Source organism: Magallana gigas, chromosome 8, assembly GCF_963853765.1.
Source record: "Magallana gigas chromosome 8, xbMagGiga1.1, whole genome shotgun sequence".
In the NCBI taxonomy this organism is placed as follows: Eukaryota; Metazoa; Mollusca; class Bivalvia; order Ostreida; family Ostreidae; genus Magallana; species Magallana gigas.
In genome coordinates, this window is record NC_088860.1 from 29,115,196 (window position 1) to 29,141,952 (window position 26,757).

The 26,757-nt window shown below is 33.8% G+C and overlaps 1 protein-coding gene across 2 annotated transcripts in view; it reads left to right on the plus strand.

Annotated features, from left to right (window-relative positions):
- Positions 1 to 26,757, plus strand: part of LOC105327689 (dynactin subunit 1) — a 276,187-nt gene that overhangs the window by 131,377 nt on the left and 118,053 nt on the right. For both annotated transcript variants that reach the window (XM_034473808.2, XM_034473809.2), the window contains exons 15-19: positions 5,127 to 5,246; positions 11,465 to 11,564; positions 11,680 to 11,765; positions 12,606 to 12,733; positions 14,741 to 14,909. In XM_034473808.2, the coding sequence (XP_034329699.1) occupies positions 5,127 to 5,246; positions 11,465 to 11,564; positions 11,680 to 11,765; positions 12,606 to 12,733; positions 14,741 to 14,909 (603 nt within the window). The remainder of the gene's footprint in view (positions 1 to 5,126; positions 5,247 to 11,464; positions 11,565 to 11,679; positions 11,766 to 12,605; positions 12,734 to 14,740; positions 14,910 to 26,757) is intronic.

Consider the following 26,757-nt stretch of genomic DNA (forward strand, 5'->3'; position numbering starts at 1 on the left):
CCGCAGCCGAGAAAATCGGTCACCATGGTCACGGCTGAACTACCTAGCGGTCAGCGGTTATCTAATATACGAGAGTTGCATCTCTCATATATAAGCTTATTTAGCCGCAAACTCAAGAATTGTTTTAGCTTTGATTACGCTTTAAAGTTAATGGATTAAACGATAGGGGGTCAATTAAGAAATCGTTCAGTTAATTAATAAAAGCAATGTCATTCTCAGTCTAAAGCAATGTCAGACATAGATCAATTGTGGGTTTTAAGTTAAAAATTAAGAACTTCTCTTTGATAGAGTTTAGACATTATACTGCAAACTTTTCAAATCTTCCTTGGTTCTGAGCTGTGCTTGTGTGTACCTTAACGTAATGTATCCTTCGCCCACAGCCGAGGAGATTAGCCACGGCTGCACTACGTAGCGTTAAGCCGTTATCTAATACAGAAGATTTGCACACGCACACTTAAATATATGAACGTGTTTGCATGAGTTTATATTGCCGTTAATACAAGAGCTGTTTTAATTTTATGCTATAAAAGAATGTCCATCGTGTATTTATTTAATTAAACATTTGATTGTAAATTAAAAAGTGGTTCTGAAAATTAATAAAAGCGATATTACTCCAAATCGGAAACATCATCAGACATAAATTAATAATTGGTTTGTAAGTCTGAAATATTTTAAAAACTGTACAAATAATTTTTTAAATCAACAAAAGAAAACATACACAAAGATTAAACTTTTATGATCATCTCTCGCACATGGCCGAGGAGATCCGATGCGAGTGGACAAGTGATCCGTGGTAGGTTCATGTTCTTCTACATATACCTTATCACGCGTGCATGTTTCATATTTTGTAAGGACACAACTATATTTTATTATATTTTGAACTATTATATTGGTTTAAGATGAAGAGATAAATCTATTTTACTTGTACAGTTGATTAAGCATTGATTTATACGATAGCGTACAAGGTAGTTAAAAATCAAATCAAGTTCCATAATACATGTTTGCGGTAGGTGCTGGCACGATAAAAGAATGTCCTGAAATGAGGCTTTCGATGATTATTTTTAAGAATATTCACATGATTTTTAGCTCACCTGAGCCAAATGCTCACATTTTCATCTACTTCTCAAGAATCACTGGGCAGATTCAACCAAATTTGGCACAAAGCACCACTAGAGGAAGGGGATTCAAATATGTTCAAATGAAGGGCCACACCCTCTTTAAATTGAGAATTATTGAAAATTTGTTGGTATTTTTCATAAATCTTCTTCTCAAAAACTATTCGTCCTGAAAAGCTTAAACTTGTGTGGAGGCATCCTCAGGTAGTGTAGATTCAAGTTTGTTCAAATCATGGTCCCAGGGGGTAGGGAGGGGCCACAAGAGGGGGATCAAGTTTCACATAGGAATATATAGAGAAAATCTTTAAAAATCTTCTTCTCAAAAACTATCAGGCCAGAAAAGCTCAAATTAAAATGGAAGCATCCTCAGGTAGTATAGATTCAAGTTTCTTCAAATCATGGTCCCCGGGGGTAGGGTGGGGCCACAACTGGGGGATCAAGTTTCACATAGGAATATGTGGAGAAAATCTTTAAAAATCTTCTTCTCAAAAACTATTGGGCCAGAAAAGCTCAAATTAAAGTGGAAGCATCCTCAGGTAGTGTAGATTCAAGTTTATTCAAATCATAATCCCTGGTGTTATGGTGGGGCTACAATGGGGGAATGGATTTTTACAGAGGAATATGTAGAGAAAATCTTTAAAAATCTTCTTCTCAAAAACTATCAGGCCAGAAAAGCTTAAACTTCTGTAAAGCATCCTCGGGTAGTGTAAATTCAAGTTTGCAAAATCACAGTCCCCAGTGGTAGGGCAGGGTCATGATGGCGGTTTGAATTTTCACATAGGAATATATAGAGAAAATCTTTAAAAATATTCTGGGAAAGTTTTCAGTCCAAAACTCAGTACTTAGTGTGAAAGCACAGTTTATGCAGATTTATGTTTGATGAAACCATAAATCCCTAGAGAAAAGTGGGGCCACGAAATGAGGGGGGGGGGGGCATATAGGAATAGAGAAAAATCTTCTTACAGGTACAACAACAAAAGGGGCTCTGTATTTACCAAAAAAAAAAGGAGGTGGATAAAAATTGGCAGATTCTCTAATTTTTTTAGCAAGATCTACTGTACTTAGTTGTCAGTTATAGATAATTTGATACTGTAATGCTAATTTGATCAGAATTAAAACAATTGTTGCTCAGGTGAGTGATGTGGCCCCTGGGCCTCTTGTTTAAACATCTATCGGTCACATATTAATCACTTCTGTAGTTTTTCTACATAGCCGTTCATTTCATATTGTGGAAACGAACTCATTGCTGCGTCGCCCATAAATATATGCGCTTCTCAAAGTTACACTTAGATCAGATAGATGTGTGTTATTGGGGGTTTAATTTTTTCCTAATTGTATGAAAATTAAAGCAATAAACAGGTAGTGTAGACTCAAAGTTGTGAAAATCATGACCCCCGCGGGTAGGGTGGGGCCACAATTGGGGGTCAAAGTTTTACATAGGAATATATAGAGTAAATCTTTAAAAATCTTCTTCTCAGAAACTAATCAGCCAGGAAAGCTGAAACTTGTATGGAAGCTTCATCAGGTGGTGTAGACTCAAAGTTGTGAAAATCATGACCCCCACGGGTAGGGTGGGGCCACAATGGGGGGTCAAAGTTTTACATAGGAATATATAGAGTAAATCTTTAAAAATCTTCTTCTCAGAAACTAATCGGCCAGGAAAGCTGAAACTTGTGTGAAGGCATCCTCATGTAGTGTTGATTCAAAGTTGTGAAAATCATGACCCCCGGGGATAGGATGGGGCCACAATGGGGGGTCGAAATTTTACATAGGAATATACAGAGTAAATCTATCTTTAAAAATCTTCTTCTCAGAAACTAATCAGCCAGCAAAGCTGAAACTTGTGGGGAAGCATCATCAGGTAGTGTAGACTCAAAGTTGTGAAAATCATGACCCCCGTGATAGGTTTGGGCCACAATGGGGGGTCGAAGTTTAAAATTGGAATATATAGAGTAAATCTTTAAAAATTTTCTTCTCAGAAACTAATCAGCCAGGAAAGCTGAAACTTGTGTGAACGCATCCTCAGGTAGTGTAGATTCAAAGTTGTGAAAATCATGATCTCCAGGGGTAGGGTGGGGCCACAATGGGGGGTCAAAGTTTATGAAAGGAATATATTGGGTAAATCTTTAAAAACGATCTTCTTCTCAGAAACTAATCAGCCAGATGATTCTTTATAATTGTTAAGACTTTGGCCCCAGGACAATTCTTTGGCCTCACAAGAAGGTTCAGAGTTTGATGTAGGTTTATATCCCATATATAAACTATTGTTAAGGATCTTTTTGAGAACTGCAATTCTCAACATATGATATGACTATAAAATCATCCTGTTAGAAAAGGGACTAATGATTGTAAACATAAGAATATCCAGGGGAAAAATGGATTTTATTTATACAGGATCTACATGTATTATTGTACATTGTCCAGATAGTTTGTATTATGACTCCATTAAGCTGATTTTATCATACCTATTGTTCCTCAGGTGAGCGATGTGGCCCATGGGCCTCTTGCCTAAGATTAGTCCCATTTCATTCTTCTCTATATGCTCCATAATTTAAATGTTGAGTGATATTAATTAAGATAAACGTGCTATTGTTCTAAATACACAACCATTGTGTAGGTTACCTCCCCTTACTTAGATACATATCACTCTTTGGTGCTCTTTTTTAATTATTATTTCAGCAATAAATAAAAATATTCAGACATTTGAGGTGATGCTTTGTATTATTTATTCATTATTCTATCGTTATTTTACAAACTAGTCTTATAAAGCAAAGGGAATTAGCGATTTTAAATTTGAGGGCAATACACCCCCTTGATGACGGGCTTAGACAGAGAAATATCAGCCCCGAGGGCAATACAGCCGTCACCTAGTCCAAAACTCGTGTATCAGGGCTGATACACTACTAGGTATATGATATAAAAGGGTATCGATATACATACAATATATGACTCCACATATGGATTCCAGACCGTGGCTACAAACGATACCCATTGAAAGTCTTTGAATACATCTATGCGCAGTTTGATCTAGAAACCGACCAATTTCATAACTTCTTCGAATTTCTCTAAAACGAACTGTCGTATTCCTTCCCATTATTCCAGTTTATGCAAGCGCAATTTAGGTTTTATCAATTTAATTAGTCAACCCACTGACATAAAAATAGAATTTTGCATACTATTGCATCGCCGAGAGATGTAATATTCATTTCTGTAAATAAGGTAATTAAGGTTATTATCCCCTCACGCAACTTGTTGCGAGGGGGATTATTATAGCATAGCTGCTGTGCGTGTGTGTGTATTTATGTGTGTGTCCATTGTCAGCTCTTTAGCAAAATTCCAAGAAAACCCTCCAATGAATATTCATCGAACTTCTTTGGCATGGTGAAAGGACAAACCCTATTGATTTCCAAGTCAACTGATTCAATAGTTTTTTAATTATTGTAAAAAAGTGAAGTTAAAACATGAATATTATGTACGACTTGACAATAGACATTTCCGGTAATTTTATGTACGACTTTAAGTAAATCGCTAACGTGTGCAGTTCAATTTAAATCAACAACTTGATATTTTTGGGATTTTAATCTAGTAAAGGTAAAAAAAGAAAGTAAATGTTTTGTAGTATTGGAGGGTTAGAAGATTGTCCATAAGTAAAAGTTAAAGCGGGCAAGAAATTAAAGTCATCCGATTGACATCGAAACAAGCAGTCGACTTTCGGACAAATTTTCCCGTATTACTTACAATAGAACTAGTCCAAAATTCGGAAGATACTTTGACAGATATCGCACATTTATCGTATTTTGCAGATCCATTAGTTTTCTTGTTTTTTCATTGCATTATGAATCTTGTTTTAAAGAAAACATATTTCATAACTCTATACGATTTTTTTTTTGCATGATCATATTATAATTAAATTGCCATTCTATGTATCCTTAAAAGAGCTGAATCATACTCAGGTGACTGTTAAGGCCCTAGGACCTCTTGTTTACCATTAATTTGTATGGTTTTTTGTAGGACACAATCAGAGACATGAGAAGTCGCCAGGCCGAAACTGAGCTAAAGTCAGAGTCTACACCCACGATTGAAGTCATTGACTTTAAAACAAAGTTTGCAGAATCTAAGGCATATGCAAAGGTGAGATATAAAACAGTTATTGACTTTTCTCTCCATTATCATGTGTGAAGATTTGTACATTAAATTATTTTTTTGTTTCTTTTCTATAGTGTTAAACAGTACACAGTACTGTTTATTTACATTTAACAGTCAGGCAGTCTATTGTACATAACATATAATTATCCCTTGGGCATGGTTCTTGTGATTAGTAAGGCTGCGTTTTGGTAAAGACTTTCCGATATGAGACGATACAATCTTTTCAGATTCGATATCCAATACCTGGTACATTGGATTTACAATTAAGTTTAAATCAGCATTTTCAAGATTAAAGCACTATTAATACTTAACCAAAATTACACTTGTTTTATTGGATTTTTATTGCAAATCTAACATGGGTGTATACGCTTCGACTGATTGACTAATGCATTAATTGAGTAGCAACACTATTGGGTGAAACAAGTTAACAATTTGAATTGCGAGTTGCAGTTTATAAAACAAGGATTTTCATTGGCCATTTAGTACCCGCCCACTCTGACCTGCTTACGTGGTATTGGTAATTAATGCACCAACTGCCAGCACTGTTGTTTCAAACTCTGTACTGCAGGACTGCATATGTTCTTAACTGCAAAACATTTGAAGGATCTTTGGAGTAGAAATCCATTAACTTGCATAGAATATCTGTGTTGATAGGCTCCTTTTTGTTGATAGGTTTTAATAACATACATTTCCCTCCTTCAAGCACTAGTTTTAAAAACTTGTCTTCACATATTGGATTCGAACTTGAAGAAGATTCGTGAGTCCAGTTAACACTGTAGAAATATGCTTCAAAAACAGAAGTTGAAACCCTATGTTGCACCAAACCTCCCATGAAAAGAGCTACGGTAGACACTGATGCTGGAAGATGTACAAAAGAATGCTTCGAACACCAGTCTCTGAATTTTGAGAAATATGTGTTGTATTTCTTGTTAGTTGATTGAGATTTTGCGTTTTTCACAATATGTGGCAAAAAATTCGCTGAATCTCGTAAATGGTGATCTTTCTTAAACTTTTCAATCATTAATCATTGGCCTTGAAAGTTCTGTACATTCTGTAATATATAATAAATACGCATTAGAAAATCATATCAATAACAAAGCAATAAAATCCAACCAGCATAATGCACTCAAAACGTTACTTACATACAATACAAAAGAATAATTGTCTGTATACTGGATAGCAGTCATCTATAATCTTGATTATTCAATTATTAAATATCAAGTCTTCCATATATAATTGAATAGCAGTTATTTATCAGTAAAACATTACTTCAAATCACAGGAGAGCAGTCCTCCTTTTTGGACAGCAGTCATCCAAGCCTAACAAATCATTCCAATGATAACTTCTAGTACTCTGGTCAGCAGTCAACCGTTGTGTACCAACTTTTTATCTCACACATGCAACACGTGTCAATATATAAACAATTATACCTGCAACAGTCATGTACTACACAGTCATGTATTTATGAGTTCATATGAATAAACATCATTATATAAACTTCAAAACGAAGCGTCCAGTTTTAATGCTATAATGTTGCTGTTAAATGTCTGAGCTGCAAAAATGCTATTTTTATCAGAACCTAGAACAAAAAAAATTGTTTGATGTTTATATTCTATGCTAATCTTTAACAAACCACAAAAACTTCCATTTTTATCAATCAAAGAAGGCCAAAATGCTGAAGATTTCCATTTTGGAGCAACTAATGTACCCTTGGCGCCACAATTTAATAAATGTCTTACTGCCATCCCTATTGACCAATCGAACGCACAAGCATCTTCACCGCTTGTTCCAGGTGTCCAAAACAAAGAATAAATTTGTTTACTTTGAAATTATTGCAACTTGCAAAAATATCACACGTGTAAGGCCCCCAAACAGTATTGAAAAATAAAAAAATATGGTTGCTCACAGCCCAATCATCAAAGTCAAAAACGTTGCTCACCAAATCTGCTTCTACATTCTGGTCTCGTGGAACCCAAGCTACAGAAAAACCTATATTGCTACTTAAACAAAAAGTGTATATAGAAAAAGCAAGAGTTTGTAGTTCCGGCTTCATGCTCCTATTTGTGAAATTCTAACAACGTTTTGATTATCTGAAAAAGTTTTACAAATTTATTTTCTGTTACTAGAATATATCGCTTAAAGTTTTCATGTTTTTAGCTCTCTGAAAGTTGAACTCTGAACTCTGTCCAGTTCTTTCCACATAACATGAAAAACCTTATTAGTAGAACCTATCATCACGCCACAACCAGCAAAATCACTAGCATTAGTAAAAACAATGCGTTGTGGAATACGGTACCATGGGGAAATAACCCTAGCAGGTATCAATCGGATATTATCCAACCAAAAATCTAGCTCACACAATGCGGGAAATGAAATATCAATGTTTTCATCCCAACATGATGCATTAGTAATTAACATAGACAATTGTCTGGTTGTTATTTGACAAACAGGCCCAAGTGCAAACTTAAATAAAATAATTTCCCTACTATTGAAGCGATTTCTCTAGCAGAAACATTATCCTTTTCTTTCAATTTGTTAATCTTGACGCGCAAACTTTCGAATTTATGTATAAGAATACTAATATACTCAACTTCTAAATTCCATTCAAACATGAGCCACTCAAGCTTTTGAACTGGATTCCAAATACTGTTCTCTTCATTAACAAGAAAACCAGCATGCAATAAAATCTTGTTGCATATTCTTTGACATTAAAATACAGTTTTGTTTTGAATCACACACCCAGCCATCGTCTAAATACATGATTATACCATACGCTTTTGCTCTCCAGTGCAATACCCATGGTCTTAAAACTTTTGTAAAAAAAAAAGACCAGCACTGCTGAGACCAAAGGGGAGAACTGTAAAGACAAAGTAACACTCTGAACCTTTGAAATTCCACGAAAAACCTAAATATCTAACGAAATCTGGATGAATATTTATGTGGTGATATCCACTTGTCAAATCGAATTTAATCATGAAACCACCTTTCGTGGTAAATTTGAGACCCTCTAAAGAACCTTCAAACTTGAACTGTCTCTTTACAACACATGCGTTAGTGTCTAAGATCAAGAATCAATCTTGGCTTTTTATTCAATGGCGCTGATAAGGTCAGTGGGTTTACACACTAGGGCAGTTCAAAACATTTTGTGACTAACTTTTTATTCAATAATTCTGTAATAGCCTTTTCAACAAAAGGGGCGCTCTGCAGTGCTGATTTGTTGTTAGACAAAAATACACTTTCAGGATATGTAATAAATTCAATCCTGTAACCAAATATTATGACATTCAGTATAGGCTTTATAACACTTTTCCAAAACTCAAAAGAATTTTTAACGATTTTTAACTGAAGTGCTAGATTTTAACTCAGAGTCAGATTTGTAATCTAATAATTGATGTATATCATGATACTCAACTTCACCGCTGATTTGCTGTCGATGTTGGGATGAGTGCAGATAATTGGGGTCTTGTGGGTTCTGTGCACTGGAACTGCTGGTTGTTTTGGCAGAATGTGGCGAAATGACCCGGGAGTTGACAGTAGTGGCAGACAATGTTTGCGGTCTGTGCTTGTAAGGGTTTTTGTAGTTGGGCAAGTTGAATCTTTGCACGAATTGCAGAGGACTGTTGAATTTTGCACTCCCAAGAAAAAGCTGCCAGGTGGATAAGCCGTCGAACACTCCTGTATTTCTCTGGAAACCCAGTCTTTTGTACGGATATTGTCGCTTTTTGTTTGCGGCTCTTGAAATGGCAGAACGTAGCCTGGCGGCATCCTCACTGTTGTCAGCAATATCAGAATCAACATACTCCTTAACGGTCCCCCAGCCATGTTTATCAGCTATGCGTAGAATTTTGTTTCTCTCTGACGAATGGCCGCTTTCTCGGAAGAAATTAAATCAGTGATTCCGCTGAAGTCGACAGATATAAGTTTCTGTGATAGAAGCTCTTTCAATCTTTCCTCATTAAAATTGTACTGAATTTTGTTCCCTTCCACTCAAAACTCAAGAGAATTTATAGTTTTCAGTTTATCTTGCACTTCTGAGAGTATCAAAGTTTTCTGTTTTTCAAGGGCAGCGTCTAACGTACTATTGAATAAACTGACTGTGTCCATAACATCAAAATCCTGTCCAGAGTTGGAATAAGTCTCGCCTGTGATTCTTGGGGAACATCTCTGTTCAACGTCAAACTATTTGTAGATTCTGTCGACATACCAAAACCAAAGACACAACCTGTACTGCTTTGTAACGAACGTCACATTTATCAAATACTCCCCGGTAAATCTATTTATACTGAGCGCGAAAGCGCCTGTGCATAAAATAACCAGTCTTGAAGTAAACCAGATAATACAAAAACTAACGGAAATTAACGAGGTTATTTATTGTATCACAGGATATTGTAACATATGATACGATATTGTATAATATATAATATTGTATCATATGATATGATATGATATGATTTTGTATATTATGATATTGTATTATATTACATTATTATATCACATTAAATTGAATCATATGATTTTGTAATATTATATTGTATCATGATATTGTTTTATATAATATATCACTATATTATCATGATATTGTATCATATATGATATGATTTATATTCTATATATTTGCAATTATAATCTTGTTGAGAACTGCAATGCTCAACATGTGATATGACTATAAGATAATCCTGTTGGCAAAGGGACTTGATTATAAATATAAGATATCCAAGGGGAAAATGGATTTTTATTTTGCGCCCACAATGAAATGGCTGAAGCATATAGTGTTACCCTGTTCCATCATACTGTCATTCCATCCTTCTGTCATTCCATCATCATTCACTTTCTGATCATTATCTCAACAACCGTTGCACACATTCAACTCAAATTTGTTATTTGGATGGATCTTATGAATATACTGGCTGATTTCAAATTTAATTTCAGTCCAATGATTTTTAAGAGAGTTATGCCCCTTGAACTTTGAAAAAATGGGAGATTTTACTTTCCAATCATTGCCTCAACAACTGTAGCACGTACACATTCAACTCAAATTTGAAATAGGGATGTATCTTATGAATATATACAGGTTGAGTTTGAATTTGGTTCTCTCCGATTGATGTTTGACAGAGTTGTGCCTCTTGAATTTTGAAAAAAAAAATCTCAGTTTTTGCTCTCGAACTATTAAAGGGATTTATATATATATATAAATCTGATATTTCCTATGTAGATTATTTACAAGGAAATAAAAATCAACTTTGAATTTTGTTCTGGTACGATTATCTTTGACAGACTTATGCCTCTTGAACTTAAGAAAAAATGGAAAATTCGTAGTTTCCGCTGTCTAACTTTTGAAGTAATGCACATGTAAATTTGATATTTCATATAAGGTTAATTTATCAGAAAATACAGGTCAAGTTTGACCTGGGTTCCAGTCCGTTGATTTTTGACAGAGTTATGCCTCTTGAACTTTAAAGAAAATGAGTAATTTTCAAGGATTTATAACTTATTCTGCAATTAAACAAATGCTTTCCTTTTGGCATTTGAAAATTTGGTAATCTGCTGGGCATTTATGGCATTACAACTCATCTAGTTTCTACAGGTTTACATGTATTGTCCAGATACTGTAAATTCCTAATTAAAAGCGAGGAATTAATATCTGCGTAAAATTGCGAGAAGCCCGTCTCGTGAATTTTAAAATATCACTTTTAATTTTAGGACACATGTAAACAATATGAAACTAAGATAAAATTTCAGCATTTGCCATTTATGGTCTCGCAGTTTGATGGTTAATCGTTGAATCGCGGAATTAAGTACTCGCGTAAAATAAGGATTCTACAGTATTTTGTATTATGACTCCATTTACCTGATTTAATCATGTCTATTGTTTCTCAAGTCAGCGATGTGGTCCATGGGCCTCTTGTTACAGTTCTACAAATTTTTTTTAATTTATGTGTTGCAAACCTTTATTATTCAAATCAATTTTTTGTCAAATTTGAAATTAGCCTTGAGGGGGTATTAGTCTCAGTAGGACATTTCTAGTTTAAACAAACTTAAATCATATTTCAGTATCTAACTGATTCAAATCATATTTCGATATCTCACTGATTCACTTTTGACCTAAAAATAAAATTTTCATTGGCTGACATTCTTACCCTTTTAAAAAGCTAACTTTTTTTAAATGTGTAGTTTAATTGACCCATTTTTATTTTTCTTCGTAGACTATAGACATGGAATTGAGGAAATTGGAAGTGCAGCAGGCTAACCGACATGTGGGGCTGCTACAGTCGTTCATGGGAGATAACTTCATGAACAGGGGGGGTAAGTAAGCATACAAAAAATCAAGTTCTGCATTTATGACTTAAATCAATAACTTGTTGAAAACACAATGAATATTGCTCTTCAATCATTGACAATAAAAATAATTTTTTAAAAGGAGATCATGATGCTATCCTTGTTCTGCTAATGATTCCACGCATCATCAATAAAGCAGAATTATTGGCCTCACAGATCAAGGATAAGGTAAGAAATCATGGTAAATGTAATTTTCAAAACAGTGAGAGAAGTATAATTGAATAATAAAGGCAGTAAATTAGGGACAATAGGTATGTCATATAGTCAAGGACCATCAGATCAGGCTACAGCAACCTTTTCCTCAAAAAGGCCCACATCCAGACATAACTGTACAATTAAATATTAACATAGTCATTGATAAATGTATTGGACTATATGTTACAAAATTAATTTGTAGTGTTATCACAGATTAAGACACTGGAAAATGTAAATATTCTAATTTCAAACAAGTATTAAGTGAAGCAGATTGGATTGTAATTGATTTGTTCACTGGCTCATGCAAACTCTTTTACCTTATCTGTGTAGATGGGTGTAAATAACTTGAGCTAGCTATTATAAAACTCACTACAGAACTGTGACAACCTCATAAGAAATTTGTGCATGTTAAATAATGTTCAAAAATGTATTTAAGTGTAACAGGATGGGAGAAATAATGACGGACCAGACCGGGTTTCGAACCCAGGCCCCCTGAATCTCTAGTCAGGTGCTCTACCAACTGAGCTATCTGGCGCCGGTTTTCGAACCGGTTTGACCGTCATCCCTAATGGAATATGTTTTAAGAATATTTTGTTTAGAACTATTTTAAATATGATGCATCTTAATAATTCCCATTGGTATTTTGTCTTTAGAATACCTGTTTTAGTTGATACTTTTGTTTTAGTTGTGCTATTATCATATTCCGCATAAGTGCCTTCATGTCATCAGAAATGGAAAAATGTCACATGATGTACTTACAGCCAATGAAAATTAAAAAGTTAATGTCTTAATGTATAATATTGTACCTTACAGTTTGAACTGACAGAAGATATTGACCGTGACAGTGTACTAAAGAATCACCGAGCAGAGCAAAGCAGTTTCTCAAGGATGCTGGTCCTCTTACTGAATACCTTACAAGGAATCATGAGACAGTATGATTTGTGAGTATTTACAAAGTGTAAAGTTTGCAATGTTAATTAAGAAAGTTTGATAAGTGTACAAATCTACCTATTCCTAAAAGATTTTGCATATACATTTATCTTATTTGTAAAAAAAAAACCCCAAAAAACTATTATTAATTTTATTCCATGTATTTGAATACTTTTCTTTTGCATCAAACAAGTACTAACCAGCTACCTGTAGAATCATGACATGGACAATATTTGTTTATCAATTTCTGGTGAAGCATGCACCTCTCTTAATTGTCTCAAAATTTATGCAAGTGAAGGAAGATTAGCAATAATAATGATTTCATTTAAAACAAATTTACTTTGTGTCCTGTTTTGCAGTTCAGGTTTTACATAGACACTGTTAAATATAAATTAATCATTTGTACGGCTTGAATATGACGATATACAACATACAAACATTTCTTTAGAATCTTTATTTAACAATCAAAGTCATTATTTTTGTTGTTGTTTCAATGTAGATCCACAAGCAATATCACTTTCAAGCACTTTAAATACATTGTTAATGCATGCACCCTGTTGTCTCTTTAAAAATCTGATCGAAAATTTCTTTGTTTTTTTGTGTGCATATTATACATAGAAACAGCAGTTTTTCAGCATTTTACAGCCTACTTTGGGGGTTGCTTGTTATACATAGGTGTGTACTATCGGAATGCTTAAAAAAAAACAATACTGATCAAGTATTTATTAAAGTGGACTTCAAACGAGTAAGCAATTATTGTATTATTTTTTTTTATAAAAAAGAGCAAATTATATATATTTTTTTCACACTTTGTCCTCATTTTGACTCTATTTTTACCATCATACCACAAGCATAAACATGCTATTCCAAACCATATGAAGTAATCATCTGCAAAGTCTGAACATTCATTGATGAACTAAACTTGGCTCTTTTGAACTGAGTATTTAAAATGTGCATATTAGCAGGAACCCAAGTTTTAAAGTATTGATTTCTGAAGAGTTATGCCTCCTCATACCATGTCATTCATTATGTGTAGCATTAATTGTCAAGTGATGTGGGGTATGTGAGCTTGCTCACTATTTCTTTCATTAAGTTACTTGTGTCAATCACCTAACCTAATGAATAAAACTTTTGCAGATTATCATTTAGATAATCAAATATAAATGGAATGTAATTATTTAAACAATGAAATGCTTTCTTTGCTAATTTATTAGGGATATGAATTGTAAAGGTTGCAATATAGCAGAAAAAATACATAACCAGCGTTAGCTAATAGCCAAAAGATATACAGCCAAGTTGTCTCCTGTGAGACTTTGATTCCGACATCAACATGATTATTTCATGCAGTTCATTGATTTTTCTTACGTCACTGTATGGTTTGACCAATCCATAAATAGGGGGTGTCAATTTCAGTCCTGTCAGTAGCCAAGTTGTTTCCTGTGAGACTTTGAGTCCGACATCAACATGATTATTTCATGCAGTCCATTGATTTTTCTTATGTCACTGTATGGTTTGACCAATCCATAAATAGGGCGTGTCAATTTCAGTCCTGTCAGTTTCAGCCATTGTAGATTTCGACCAATCAATAAACAGGACATGTATAGATTTCAGTCTGGCTATGAGCTATGAATTAACTATAAGTTTCTGTAAGAAATACTCACAGAGTAAGAAATACTTAGTAAATATAAATGTGTAAGGACATTTTATGTACAATTCTATTTTATTTTTCATTTGTATATATCACAAATTGTCACAAAGCTTTATGTTTCAATATAATTTTAAATTAATTACTTTGGAAATTTAACATTTGCCCCATTTGAAAATAAGTCAAGCAGGGGTATTGGACCCATAAGGATAGCTCATGTTGAGCTTATATAGCTAAGCTTTTACAGGGTTTTGATACACTTGGATGACAATAGAGACCTAAAAGTTTCGTCAGTGTTTTGTTCATTTTAATTTTGAAATTGTATATTCTTGATCCAACCATTATTTTGGACAAAAAGTTTTGAATCTTTCAGTGCACTTAAAACATGCAATGTGGATCTATTGCTGAAGATTGGAACTTTGCTCCCAGAGATCAGTGCTCATGAAACATCAGTGGACTACTTCATAGAGCTGCTACGCAAGGATCAACTGGATGAGACAATTTCACTGGATCTGCTGGAAAAATCAATCAGCTATTTCCAGGTGAATAGTAACTTAATTAAGTAAAAACAATATTCCTTAGCTGTTCGATATTGTTCAAAAAGTCAGATGAAACTCCAAAATATGTATTTCTTCACCAGTTGGATAATGTAGACCTTATCCAAACAAACCCCTTTTTGAGAGACATCTTTAAAGAAAGCCTGCATGATGCTAAAAGGGTGCAGGTCCAGTATCTAAGTTATTACTTGTCCTACCTTCACCAGACTTTCATGGATGGTGCATCTGGACCTACTTATGGACTTAAAAGGCTTGGATGCTGAATCTGAGCCCAAAAGTTTAGAGGCTGGAGGAGGTAAAGGTTTTTGGACCAGGTTAAAGTTTTTGGAGCAAGTGCCATTTGATCAGTATATCTTTCTTCTTACTGGTCCTATCTTCACCAATCTTGCATGGATGGTGCGTCTTATGATACTAATGCACTTGACAGGCTTGAATGCTGAATCTGAGCCATAGGTTTGGATGCTTGATGAGGTTTAGTTTTTTGTAGCTAGCAAAATTTTTGGAGCAGGCACCCTTTGATGATTAATACTTACCCCTGCGAGATATTTATTAATTATAATAATAATAGTTAGAATCAGACATTTTTGGATCATGAATATTTAAAAAAAAAATTGATGAAGATATATGAATCACAGGTAACTCTCGATGGCATGAACTTCGATCGCTCGAAGTTCTTGATCGCTTAAAGAGAGTCTAGGGTCCCGATTTTTTCCCTATATAACTAAGCAAATTTACTCTTGATTCCCCGACCTCTTGATCTCTCGAAACCCTTGATCCCTCGAAGTCAAACTGCAGTCCTGTTGTTCATAATCTATATAGTTTCTTACTCTCGATACCTCCAAGATGCTGTGTATCTCCAAGCGCTATACCTAATTAACACCTACTTGGTCATTGAAATGGCTACAGGCGTTAGACGCGGGACTCGTGTCACGGGTTGTTTGTTCAGGCAACACTTGTCCTGCAAGGTGATAATTGTTTAATGACTGACTATAGCGATACCTAATCTATAATTATCACAACCGTTTTACGATAATTTGGAGACGCAATGAAAATGAGAAATTGAGACGAAAAATAATATTGAGCCATGGTCAAATTATAAAACTTTTAAAAGTATGCTTATCAGCACCATTGTGATTGTAATGATTATTGCTGAACAAGTTCTTACAGCTGGTGAAGGACCCGTACAGTGGGAACAATGGGTGATACTCAGTTTTCACATTAATTTTTATGACATGTCGATCGTCTCGCAGTCCAGTAGTATTGAGCAATCTGGTCTTAATATGATGCATAAAATAAATGATTATGATGAATTAATTCAATAGTTGTTTGTACATGTATTTAGTTTTAAAAACATCCAGTTGTGTATATTTTACTGAAAAGAAATCGTTGTTCGAGAATGTGCGTAAGGTTAGCACTGAATAAATGGCTTAATCATAACATCCGGTAAGACTAATTTTAAAACCCGTCGGTCAACCCAGAAAATTGCCAACTCTTGAAAACTCGAACTCTTGAAACTTCGAAGTTTTCCTCGGTCCCATGGACTTCGAGCTAACAAGAGTTACCTGTATCATCTTTCATGAATAGTTCAAGTTCACCAATATTCATGAATATTCATCATTTGAACATATGTCCTTTTTTTCTTTTTTCATTTTTCTTTTTTATTTATTTTACAACGATTGATAAACAAGTTATACAACTTTTAATATGTTTTACCGTGCTACCGTTGTGGCGAGTGCAGCAAGAAATTACACATACTTTGCATCATTGTCAAATTAGTGTCATCATGGTATCAACGAACGTCAAATAATTTTAGAGAGAGAGAGAGAGAGAGTGGTCTTTGTTTGTAGGTGTGTAATTTCCCACTTTCAAATTTAAAGGTTTTACTATATGCAATATCTGCATAAATTTTTTATTTTTTTCTCTTTATTCTTTTTATTTAGTTCAAAATGTCCTATTGTTTATTTCCTCCCTACTCATATACGTAATGCGTACATGCATGTACAATTAGCTTAAAATTGGATCGATATGACGGTAAAGTATGGCTCTTGCTAGTATATATTTATATAATATCTATATTAAAAAAATTTATTTAAATCATATGTCAATCAGGCAGGTATCGCAATCTATAATACTGAAATAGCTAGTACACGCATTACAGATGTTTGATCCACCTCTAAATTTATCGCGGGAAATATAGCCAATAGCACTGACCTTTTTCGTCTTTGTTTACATATCTTGACTCAATACGAAGGTATTGAAGTACATAACAAATCTCTTGTTCTCGCCAAAGCTTGTGCGGTACTCAAACCGTGTCTTCAACCCTCAAGACACCCTAAATTACGAGTTAAATGTCGGCCATTTTTGGCATAGCACCACGGGTGAAAACATTAGAGAGCATTATGGGACGTAGACATGGTTTGTAAACTGTTGCAAAAATAATTGCATATGAAAAAATACTCGTACAAAACTTTATGCGAATGCTGGCATGAGTCAGAGGGGTATTTGAGGGTTGTTATAAAAGTTCGCAAACAAAGTAAATTACGGAAAAAATACTGTGTACTTTGTAGGATGACATATGTCTTATTAAATGACTGTCAATTGAAAATAAGTATTCCAAAAATCATATGATTTTGATAATTCATTCAAAATATATAGTGATTTTTACTGTGTATGAATTAGATTTACAGAGTGCCATTTCATATTTGCACAACATCATGTGATGTCAAAGGCAAACCTCTCACACTTTTTAGCTTACCTGAGCTAAAAGCTCAAGTGAGCTTTTTTTATCAAAATTTGTCCGTTGTCTGTCGTAGTTGGCGGCATTGTCGTTGTTGTAAACTTTCACATTTTCATCTCCTTCTCAAGAACCACTGGGCAGATTTCAACCAAGCTTGGCACAAAGTATCACTTGGTGAAGATGATTCAAGTTGGTTCAAATGAAGGGCCACACCCTCTTTAAAGGGGAGATAAATTAGAATTATTGAAAATTTGTTGGTATTTTTCAAAAATCTTCTTCTCAAAAACTATTTGGCCAGAAAAGCTTTGACTTGTGTAAAAGCATCCTCAGGTAGTGTAGATTCAAGTTTGTTCAAATCATGGTACCCAGACCCAGGTAGGGCAGGGGCCACAATGGGGGATGAATTTTTACAAAGGAATATACAGAGAAACTCTTTTAAAATCTCTTTTTCACAAACTATTGGGCAAGAAAAGCTCAAAATGGAGTGGAAGCATCCTCAGATAGTGTAGATTCAAGTTTGTTAAAATCATGGTCCCTGGGGTTCGGGCGGGGTCACAAATTTTTACATAAGATTATATAGAGAAAATCTTTAAAAATATTCTGGGAAAGTTTTTAGCACAAAAAGCAGTAACTTGTGTGAAAGCATGGGTAGTGCAGATTTAAATTTTATCAAACCATGATTCCCTAGAAAAAAGTGGGGCAACAAAGTTGGGGGGGGGGGGGTGTTGTGTTGGGTTATAGAGGAATAGAGAAAAATCTTCTTACAGGTACAACAACAAAAGGGGCTTGATATTTACCATAAAAATATGTGGATAGAAATCGGCAGATATTTTGATACTGTAATGCTAATTTGATCAGAGTTAAGGCAATTGTTGCTCAGGTGAGCGATGTGGCCCCTTGGCCTCTTTTTTAAAGTAAACACCTTTCAGTGCCAGACACTTTTTATGGCATTAAACCTTTCATAAAATGTACCTTCATGCCATTATTTGTCAAGATTTTGTATGTCTTTTGTAGCATATCATAGATCGTTGAAAATCTCTATCCAAAGTTTTGATGAAGCAAAATCCATTGGTGCAAGGTACGGGTTGTATTGAAAAAGGGGGGGGGGGGGGGGGGGGGGTGCAGCAAGAGCTCAAAATATCAGTCCTTCCATCTTAAAACATCTGATGTCATTTGAAAACCATTGTCCTAGACATATGTGGGCCATCTCTAGCAGCATCTATGAACCTTTTGGTCTCATCTGAAATTTTCCTGCCTGCATACAAAATTGAATGAAGGTCCAGTGCTCCAAGATGTCTATTGACGTTAACGGTTTTGACTTAAATTTCATGCGCATGTTGTCCATATTCGGCGATGAAATAGTCAGAAATTCTTTTGTATCAATTTAATTGAAACTTTCACGAAATGACCTTCATTAAGTTATTTTTACGTCATATAAAATATTGTTTACTTTTATTGGTTTGAACATTTTATTAATAATCGTTTATTTTTATTGGTTTGAACATTTTATTAATAAATAGAAATTCTTACAATATATAAATATCAAAAGCTGACATGCTCTTTGAAGCATATCTTATCGTAATAAGTAAGCTGTATATATTTTATGGTGCATTAAGGTTGTACATACTGAAATGAAATTTGGTATGCAGATTTATCATAATAATATCTAAGTCAAGTTATGTTTTGGATACAATCGAGCAATTTATGACAGAGTTATGCCCTTTGGACTGAATTATTTTCAATTGTTTGCTTTCCCGTTCATAATATCTCTGCAAAGGTTGAACAAATTAATTACTGATATATCATTATGTCTCCCCTTTCAAAGGGGAGACATATTGTTTTTGTCGACTTTCTTATTCTTCTTATTCTTCTTATTAAGGTCTTCCGTTTCCAACGGAAGACCTTATTGTTATTGCTTTGTTTCTTTTTCCCTATTCTTCTTCTTCTTCTTATTATTTTTTTTCTTCCTATTTTTGTGCACGCGATTTCTCAGAAACGGCTCGGCCGATCTCAATGAAAGTTTCAGATATGATAGATATTGGTCTGAACCTGATTAAATTTTTTTTGCATTGATGACGTCACATCCGTTTTTGAGATATTGAGATTTTTCTAATTTTTATATGGGTATTTTGTCTTCTGTCGTTCTCCTAAACTATAAGAGATATTAAGCTCAAATTTCTACGGTTGGTAAAGGAAAGATTGAAGTTTTGCATGATTGTTGTTTTGTATGTTTACCACTACTGGCGCCAAAGCTCACTATGGCTCGAAAATTGACATTAAAAAAGCGTCGTGAATTTTTGTGCTTTTCTCTCTTTATCTCTTTTCTGGGAAATATTTTGTTAAAACATGTAATGTAAAAAAAGTTTATATTTACAAGACCTTTCTGTTGATATCACGAAAAAGGGGCTGGCCCCTCAAATTAGGAACCTAGAAGGCTCTAAAGTCTTTTACCCATAACTCTTTACCGAGGGATATTTTGTAATATATTATATAAGCAAATATGTTTATCTTACAGATATGAAGCCAAGCAGTATAACGATTTTCTCATATGTTACGTAATTAGGGATTTTTAGGGGTCAGAAGTCCAAAACTTTGACAACCTATATCTCAAAACGGAAAAATATTTTGAAATGCAGTATAAAAGAAAAGATGCTCAAAATGATGTCCTTAACAACATGCAGCCAAAAAAATTTGGTTCAGCGGCCCCAATAAGGAGATAAGGGACCGGCCCCTAAAATATTCTTTCTCAGATATCTCAAGAATGGCAACGAATTTCTGAACACTTGTTGAACAAAATGTCTTTATAATTAAATGACCTTTCATTTGATACCAAGAAAAAGGGGCTGGCCCCTAATATTAGGGACCTAGAGGGCTCTAAAGTCTTTTTCCTATAGTTCTTTACTGAGGGATATTTTGTAATAAATTATAGAAGCAAATATGTTTATCTTGCAGTTATGAAGCCAAGCATTATAACGATTTTCTCATATGTTACGTAATTAGAGATTTTTAGGGGTCAGAAGTCCAAAACTTTGACCACCTATATCTCAAAACGGAAAAATATTTTGAAATGCAGTATAAAAGAAAAGATGCTCAAAATGATGTCCTTAACAACATGCAGCCTAAAAAATTTGGTTCAGCGGCCCCAATAAGGAGATAAGGGACCGGCCCCTAAAATATTCTTTCTGAGATATCTCAAGAATGGTAACGAATTTCTGAACACTTGTTGAACAAAATGTCTTTATAATCAAATTACCTTTCATTTGATACCATGAAAAAGGGGCTAGCCCCTAATATTAGGGACCTAGAGGGCTCTAAAGTCTTTTTCCTATAGTTCTTTACCGAGGGGTATTTCGTAATAGATTATAGAAGCAAATATGTTTATCTAACAGTTGTGTAGCCTAACATTATAATGATTTTTCTCATGTGTTACGTAATTAAGGATTTTTAGGGGTCAAAAGTCCAAAAATGTGATTACCTATATCTCAAAACGGAAAAATATTTTGAAATGCAGTATAAAAGAAAAGATGCTCAAAATAATGTACCTAATAACATGCAACCTTACAATTTTTGTTCAGCGGCCCCAATAAGGAGATAAGGTCCGGCCCCTAAAATCTTCTTTCTGAGATATCTCAAGAACGGTGAGGAATTTCTAAACACTTGTTGAACAAAACTCTTACACCTGAAACAAAATAGTATCAGGCACTTAAAATGAAGATCCTCTTTTCCTGTTCTAAATCATGTATAGCTGTTAAATAGCAAAATCAAGATCGAACATAAATCTCAATTTCTAAAATCAGACGGAAGACCTCCTCGTTGCTCGCAACGAGATCGTGTCTAGTTCTTCTTCTTCTTATTCTTCTTCATCCAAATTTGTCCAAGCCGTAACTTAAATACCCTTTGACATTAAGACTTCAAACTTGGAACATAGGTAGATGGTATTGAGAAGGAGTGCACGCCACCAAAAGTTTTGACCTTGACCTATTTTGTTCTTCAAGGTCAAGCTTTTTATAAAAAATATTGTCTGGACCATAACACAAGACTCCTTTAACATACAGACTTTAAACTTGTATCATAGAGAGATGGTATATAACCTAGTTGATCCTTACCAAAAATTTTGACCTTGACCTATTTTTTTTATTTCAAGGTCATATTAGAAAAACCTTCATTGTTCAACTCCTGAATATACTTTGACAGAAGGACTTCAAACTTTAAACAAAGAACAATAATAATACACTTAGGTGTACTATTGAATAATATTTGACCTTGACCTTGTTTTACTCAAGGTCAAATTAAGAAAAAAATAATAAAATTTTGTCTGGGTCATAACTTTAATACCCTTTGACATTTAGACTTCAAACCTAGAACATAGGTAGATGGTATTGAGAAGGATTGCACGCCACCAAAAGTTTTGACCTTGACCTATTTTGTTCTTCAAGGTCAAGCTTTTCATAAAAAATATTGTCCGGACCATAACACAAGACTCCTTTAACACACAGACTTTAAACTTGTATCATAGATAGATGGTATATAACCTAGTTGAACCTTACCAAAATTTTTGACCTTGACTTAGAATTTTTATTTCAAGGTCATATTAGGAAAACCTTCATTGTTCAACTCCTGAATATACTTTGATAGAAGGACTTCAAACTTTAAACAAAGAACAATAATAATACACTTAGGTGTACTATTGAATAATATTTGACCTTGACCTCGTTTTACTCAAGGTCAAATTAAGAAAAAAGAAAAAAATAATAAAATTTTGTCTGGGTCATAATTTTAATACCCTTTGACATTTAGACTTCAAACTTAAAACATAGGTAGATGGTATTGAGAAGGATTGCACGCCACCAAAAGTTTTGACCTTGACCTATTTTGTTCTTCAAGGTCAAGCTTTTCATAAAAAATATTGTCCGGACCATAACACAAGACTCCTTTAACACACAGACTTTAAACTTGTATCATAGATAGATGGTATATAACCTAGTTGAACCTTACCAAAATTTTTGACCTTGACTTAGAATTTTTATTTCAAGGTCATATTAGGAAAACCTTCATTGTTCAACTCCTGAATATACTTTGATAGAAGGACTTCAAACTTTAAACAAAGAACAATAATAATACACTTAGGTGTACTATTGAATAATATTTGACCTTGACCTTGTTTTACTCAAGGTCAAATTAAGAAAAAAGAAAAAAATAATAAAATTTTGTCTGGGTCATAACTTTAATACCCTTTGACATTAAGACTTCAAACTTGGAACATAGGTAGATGGTATTGAGAAGGAGTGCACGCCACCAAAAGTTGACCTATTTTGTTCTTCAAGGTCAAGCTTTTCATAAAAAATATTGTCCGGACCATAACACAAGACTCCTTTAACACACAGACTTTAAACTTGTATCATAGATAGATGGTATATAACCTAGTTGAACCTTACCAAAATTTTTGACCTTGACTTAGAATTTTTATTTCAAGGTCATATTAGGAAAACCTTCATTGTTCAACTCCTGAATATACTTTGATAGAAGGACTTCAAACTTTAAACAAAGAACAATAATAATACACTTAGGTGTACTATTGAATAATATTTGACCTTGACCTCGTTTTACTCAAGGTCAAATTAAGAAAAAAGAAAAAAATAATAAAATTTTGTCTGGGTCATAACTTTAATACCCTTTGACATTAAGACTTTAAACTTGGAACATAGGTAGATGGTATTGAGAAGGAGTGCACGCCACCAAAAGTTGACCTATTTTGTTCTTCAAGGTCAAGCTTTTCATAAAAAATATTGTCTGGACCATAACACAAGACTCCTTTAACATACAGACTTTTAACTTGTATCATGGATAGATGGTATATAACCTAGTTGAACCTTACCAAAATTTTTGACCTTGACCTTAAAATTTTTATTTTAAGGTCAAATTAGAAAAAACTTCATTTTTCAACTCCTGAATATACTTTGACAGAAGGACTTCAAACTTTAAACAAAGAACAATAATAATAGACTTAGGTGTTTTATTGATTTATATATGACCCTGACCATGTTTTACTCAAGGTCAAATTAAGAAAAAGATGGGTCTGGGTAACATAGCTGACATTATTCTTTTTCAATTGTTAAAATTGCCCCATATTACAATCCTTGTGGAGAAGGGGAGACATGTGTTTTTTTGTTAAAAAAACAATACCCACTAGTTAAAAACTTGTTTTTGCTAAAGATGTGATGTAGAAGATTTGTGCAACCAATGAATCAAAAACTTTTTAGCTAAGACACATTATACTTTATAAGTTGATGCATTTCAGATGGTACCGCTTGATGACCCCAATTGATTTTAAGTTCGAAAAGTCGATTTTATTTCATTGTTTTCTGCCCATAATTTATACTGCCCATAATAAAGGCTTGTGCACCCTATAATGTGTGTCCAAAGAAAGGGCATAAGTGTTTCAAAAACATCTTGTTTACAAATATACTTTCTTGTCTTTTATTTGTGTCAGAAACCTTCATGTTTTAATTAGGGCTTTTCGACTTTCGGTCGAAAAGACCTATTGTTATTCTGATGTTTTATTATTATTATTCTTTTTCTCGACATAATTTCTGTCAGCGATTTTTTGAAAACGGAAAAAATTTCAGAAATAACTATACAATAGTCTTATAGCATATTAAAATGTCACCAGTATGTAAGGTTTTGGACTTCCGGTTCCGGTACTTCCGGTTTACACAAGCAAAATACTAGAAATTAAATGAATCAATATATTGTTTTCATTTTCAAAGGAAATTCGTTGTAATTTTAGAGTTAGATCAACCATGTCGAGTTGTTTAAAAAGTAAAGCAGTGGCAAGTTTCTATCTCTTATCAGTTTTGAGATTTTAGGCCTCAAACTTGAGAAAAGGGGGGATGAAAAAACAAAAAATTACGAAAAGCTTAGGAATGTTATAAGACATTTAGATATTGTTCAAATAGAAGTAATTAAGGTATATTTCAAGTTTCAGTGAAAAGTATTGAGTACTTCCGGTTTAATGAGCCGATAAAAATTGTCTACGGGAGTTTCTATGTTAAATTGAATTCACGCATGTAACGTTTTATCAAATTAACAGTTTTCAAGCAAATATTTTTATATTTTGTATTTGCAATTAGGGACCTAATGCGAAGACCGGAAAAGGTCCTGGGAAAAAAATTCTAAAAAATAAGGGATCTGAAGGGGTTAATATTAAAAACGGTCCTTTAGCTGTAGCTTTTTTGTTGTTTATCCGATTTTCAAAATATTTTCGGTTTATAGTTCAGAATAAAGAGTACAATTTAAAAAGTATGGTCCGAGGGGGCACTTTATGACTCCTTATAGGGGTTTTAAGGGTCTGAAAATGATAACTTTATCACAATTCAATTTCAAGAGTTATCTCGCTTTGCTCAATAAATGAATAGGATAGATATTGTTTAAATAGACGTAATTAAGATATATTCAAAGTTTCATTGGATGGTATCGAGTACTTCCGGTTTTATGAGCCGATGAAAATTGTCTATGGGAGTTTCTATGTTAAATTGAATTCACGCATGTAACGTTTTCTCATACAGTTTTTAAGCAAATATTTTTATATTTCTTACTTGTAATGAGGGAATAAATGCGCAGACCGGAAAAGGTGTGAGGAAAAAAATTCCGAAAAAAAAGGGACCTGAAGGGGTCAGTATTAAAAACAGCCCTTTAGCTATAACTTTTTTATTACTCATCCAATTTTCAAACTCTTTTCATTTATTAGTTTAGAATAAAGAGTAAAATTTAAAAATCATGGTCCAAAAGGCCACTTTTTGACTCCTTATAGGGGTTTTAAGGGCCTGAAAATGATAACTTTATCACATTTCAAAAAAATTATATTTCAAGAGTTATCTCGCTTTGCTCAATGAATGATTAGCATTAGATCCTTTGGCATACCAAAACTTTTGAGTCTTAAATGAGTACTTTCTTATATATGAATTTTTAGAACTTTTATTTCAGGAAACAAACGATACAGTTGGATAAAAAATTCTGAAGTTGTCTTTCTTTAGGCATTTAATTTCTTAAATGTTAACGTGTGGGTATATGCTCATGATATTTTCCTAATTTTTAATATACAGATTCTGAGAGAAAATATGATAAATTTAAATAAAGGGTTTTAAGGGCTGTCGAAAAGCCCTTCCTTTTTGTTGGAGACAAAAATAGGTCTAGTTAGTTACTTTAATTATGGAAATCATGTCTGCCAAATTTGAACTGAGGCTAATGTGGTTGTAATAGTTCCATCAGGACAGTTCTAATATTTGATGTGGGATAAAACAACCATACCAAGTGAGATATAGAAGTCTTTTACTCCTCATGTGAGCATCAGGCCATCTTCCAAGAATATTCCTCAGTCTTTGATCACATCTGGGTTATATTGTTTTAATCTTCAGCATATCAGAATATTGTGCAAAATTTCTGTCCGGTCCATATCTTTCATAAGGAGAAGCATTGATTGTTCTTACTTCACACAAAGATTGCTTATGACCTAAGGTTGTGTCATGACCTTGACCCAAGGTCATTTGGGCAATGTCAAGGTCACTAGCAAAAAAGTGCAAAATTCATGTCAGGTCAATATCTTTCTTATGGATAAATATTGGAAGTTCTTAATTCACATTAAGATTGTTTATGACCTGAGGGTGTGTTATGACCCTGACTTCAGGTTAATTGGGGAAGTTCACGGTCATTGTTTAAAAAATGCTTAATATCTGTCTGTGTCATGTCTTGTATTAATGGAAATAATTAGAAGCTAAAATTTTACTTGTTTGTCTTAGGCCACATAAAATTATTTTTTAAAATTCTCATCCCCGTCTCTCTGAAAATGGCCTGCCCTGATGTATTTTTTTTTTTTTTTTTTTGAAAAAGTAATTTGTGGAAAAAAATTTCGGACAAAAATCGGGCTCAGTATACCAATAATTCAAAATGTTTATATTAAATGGCTGCTTGACTTGTGAATTTTTATTTGATTCAAGTCATGTTTGCAAATATCCTCATGCATTGACAGATAACTTGAAATAAAATGGAATTTAAAGAATAGAAACTGATTTATGTACTCATACTAGCATTAACAGTTTA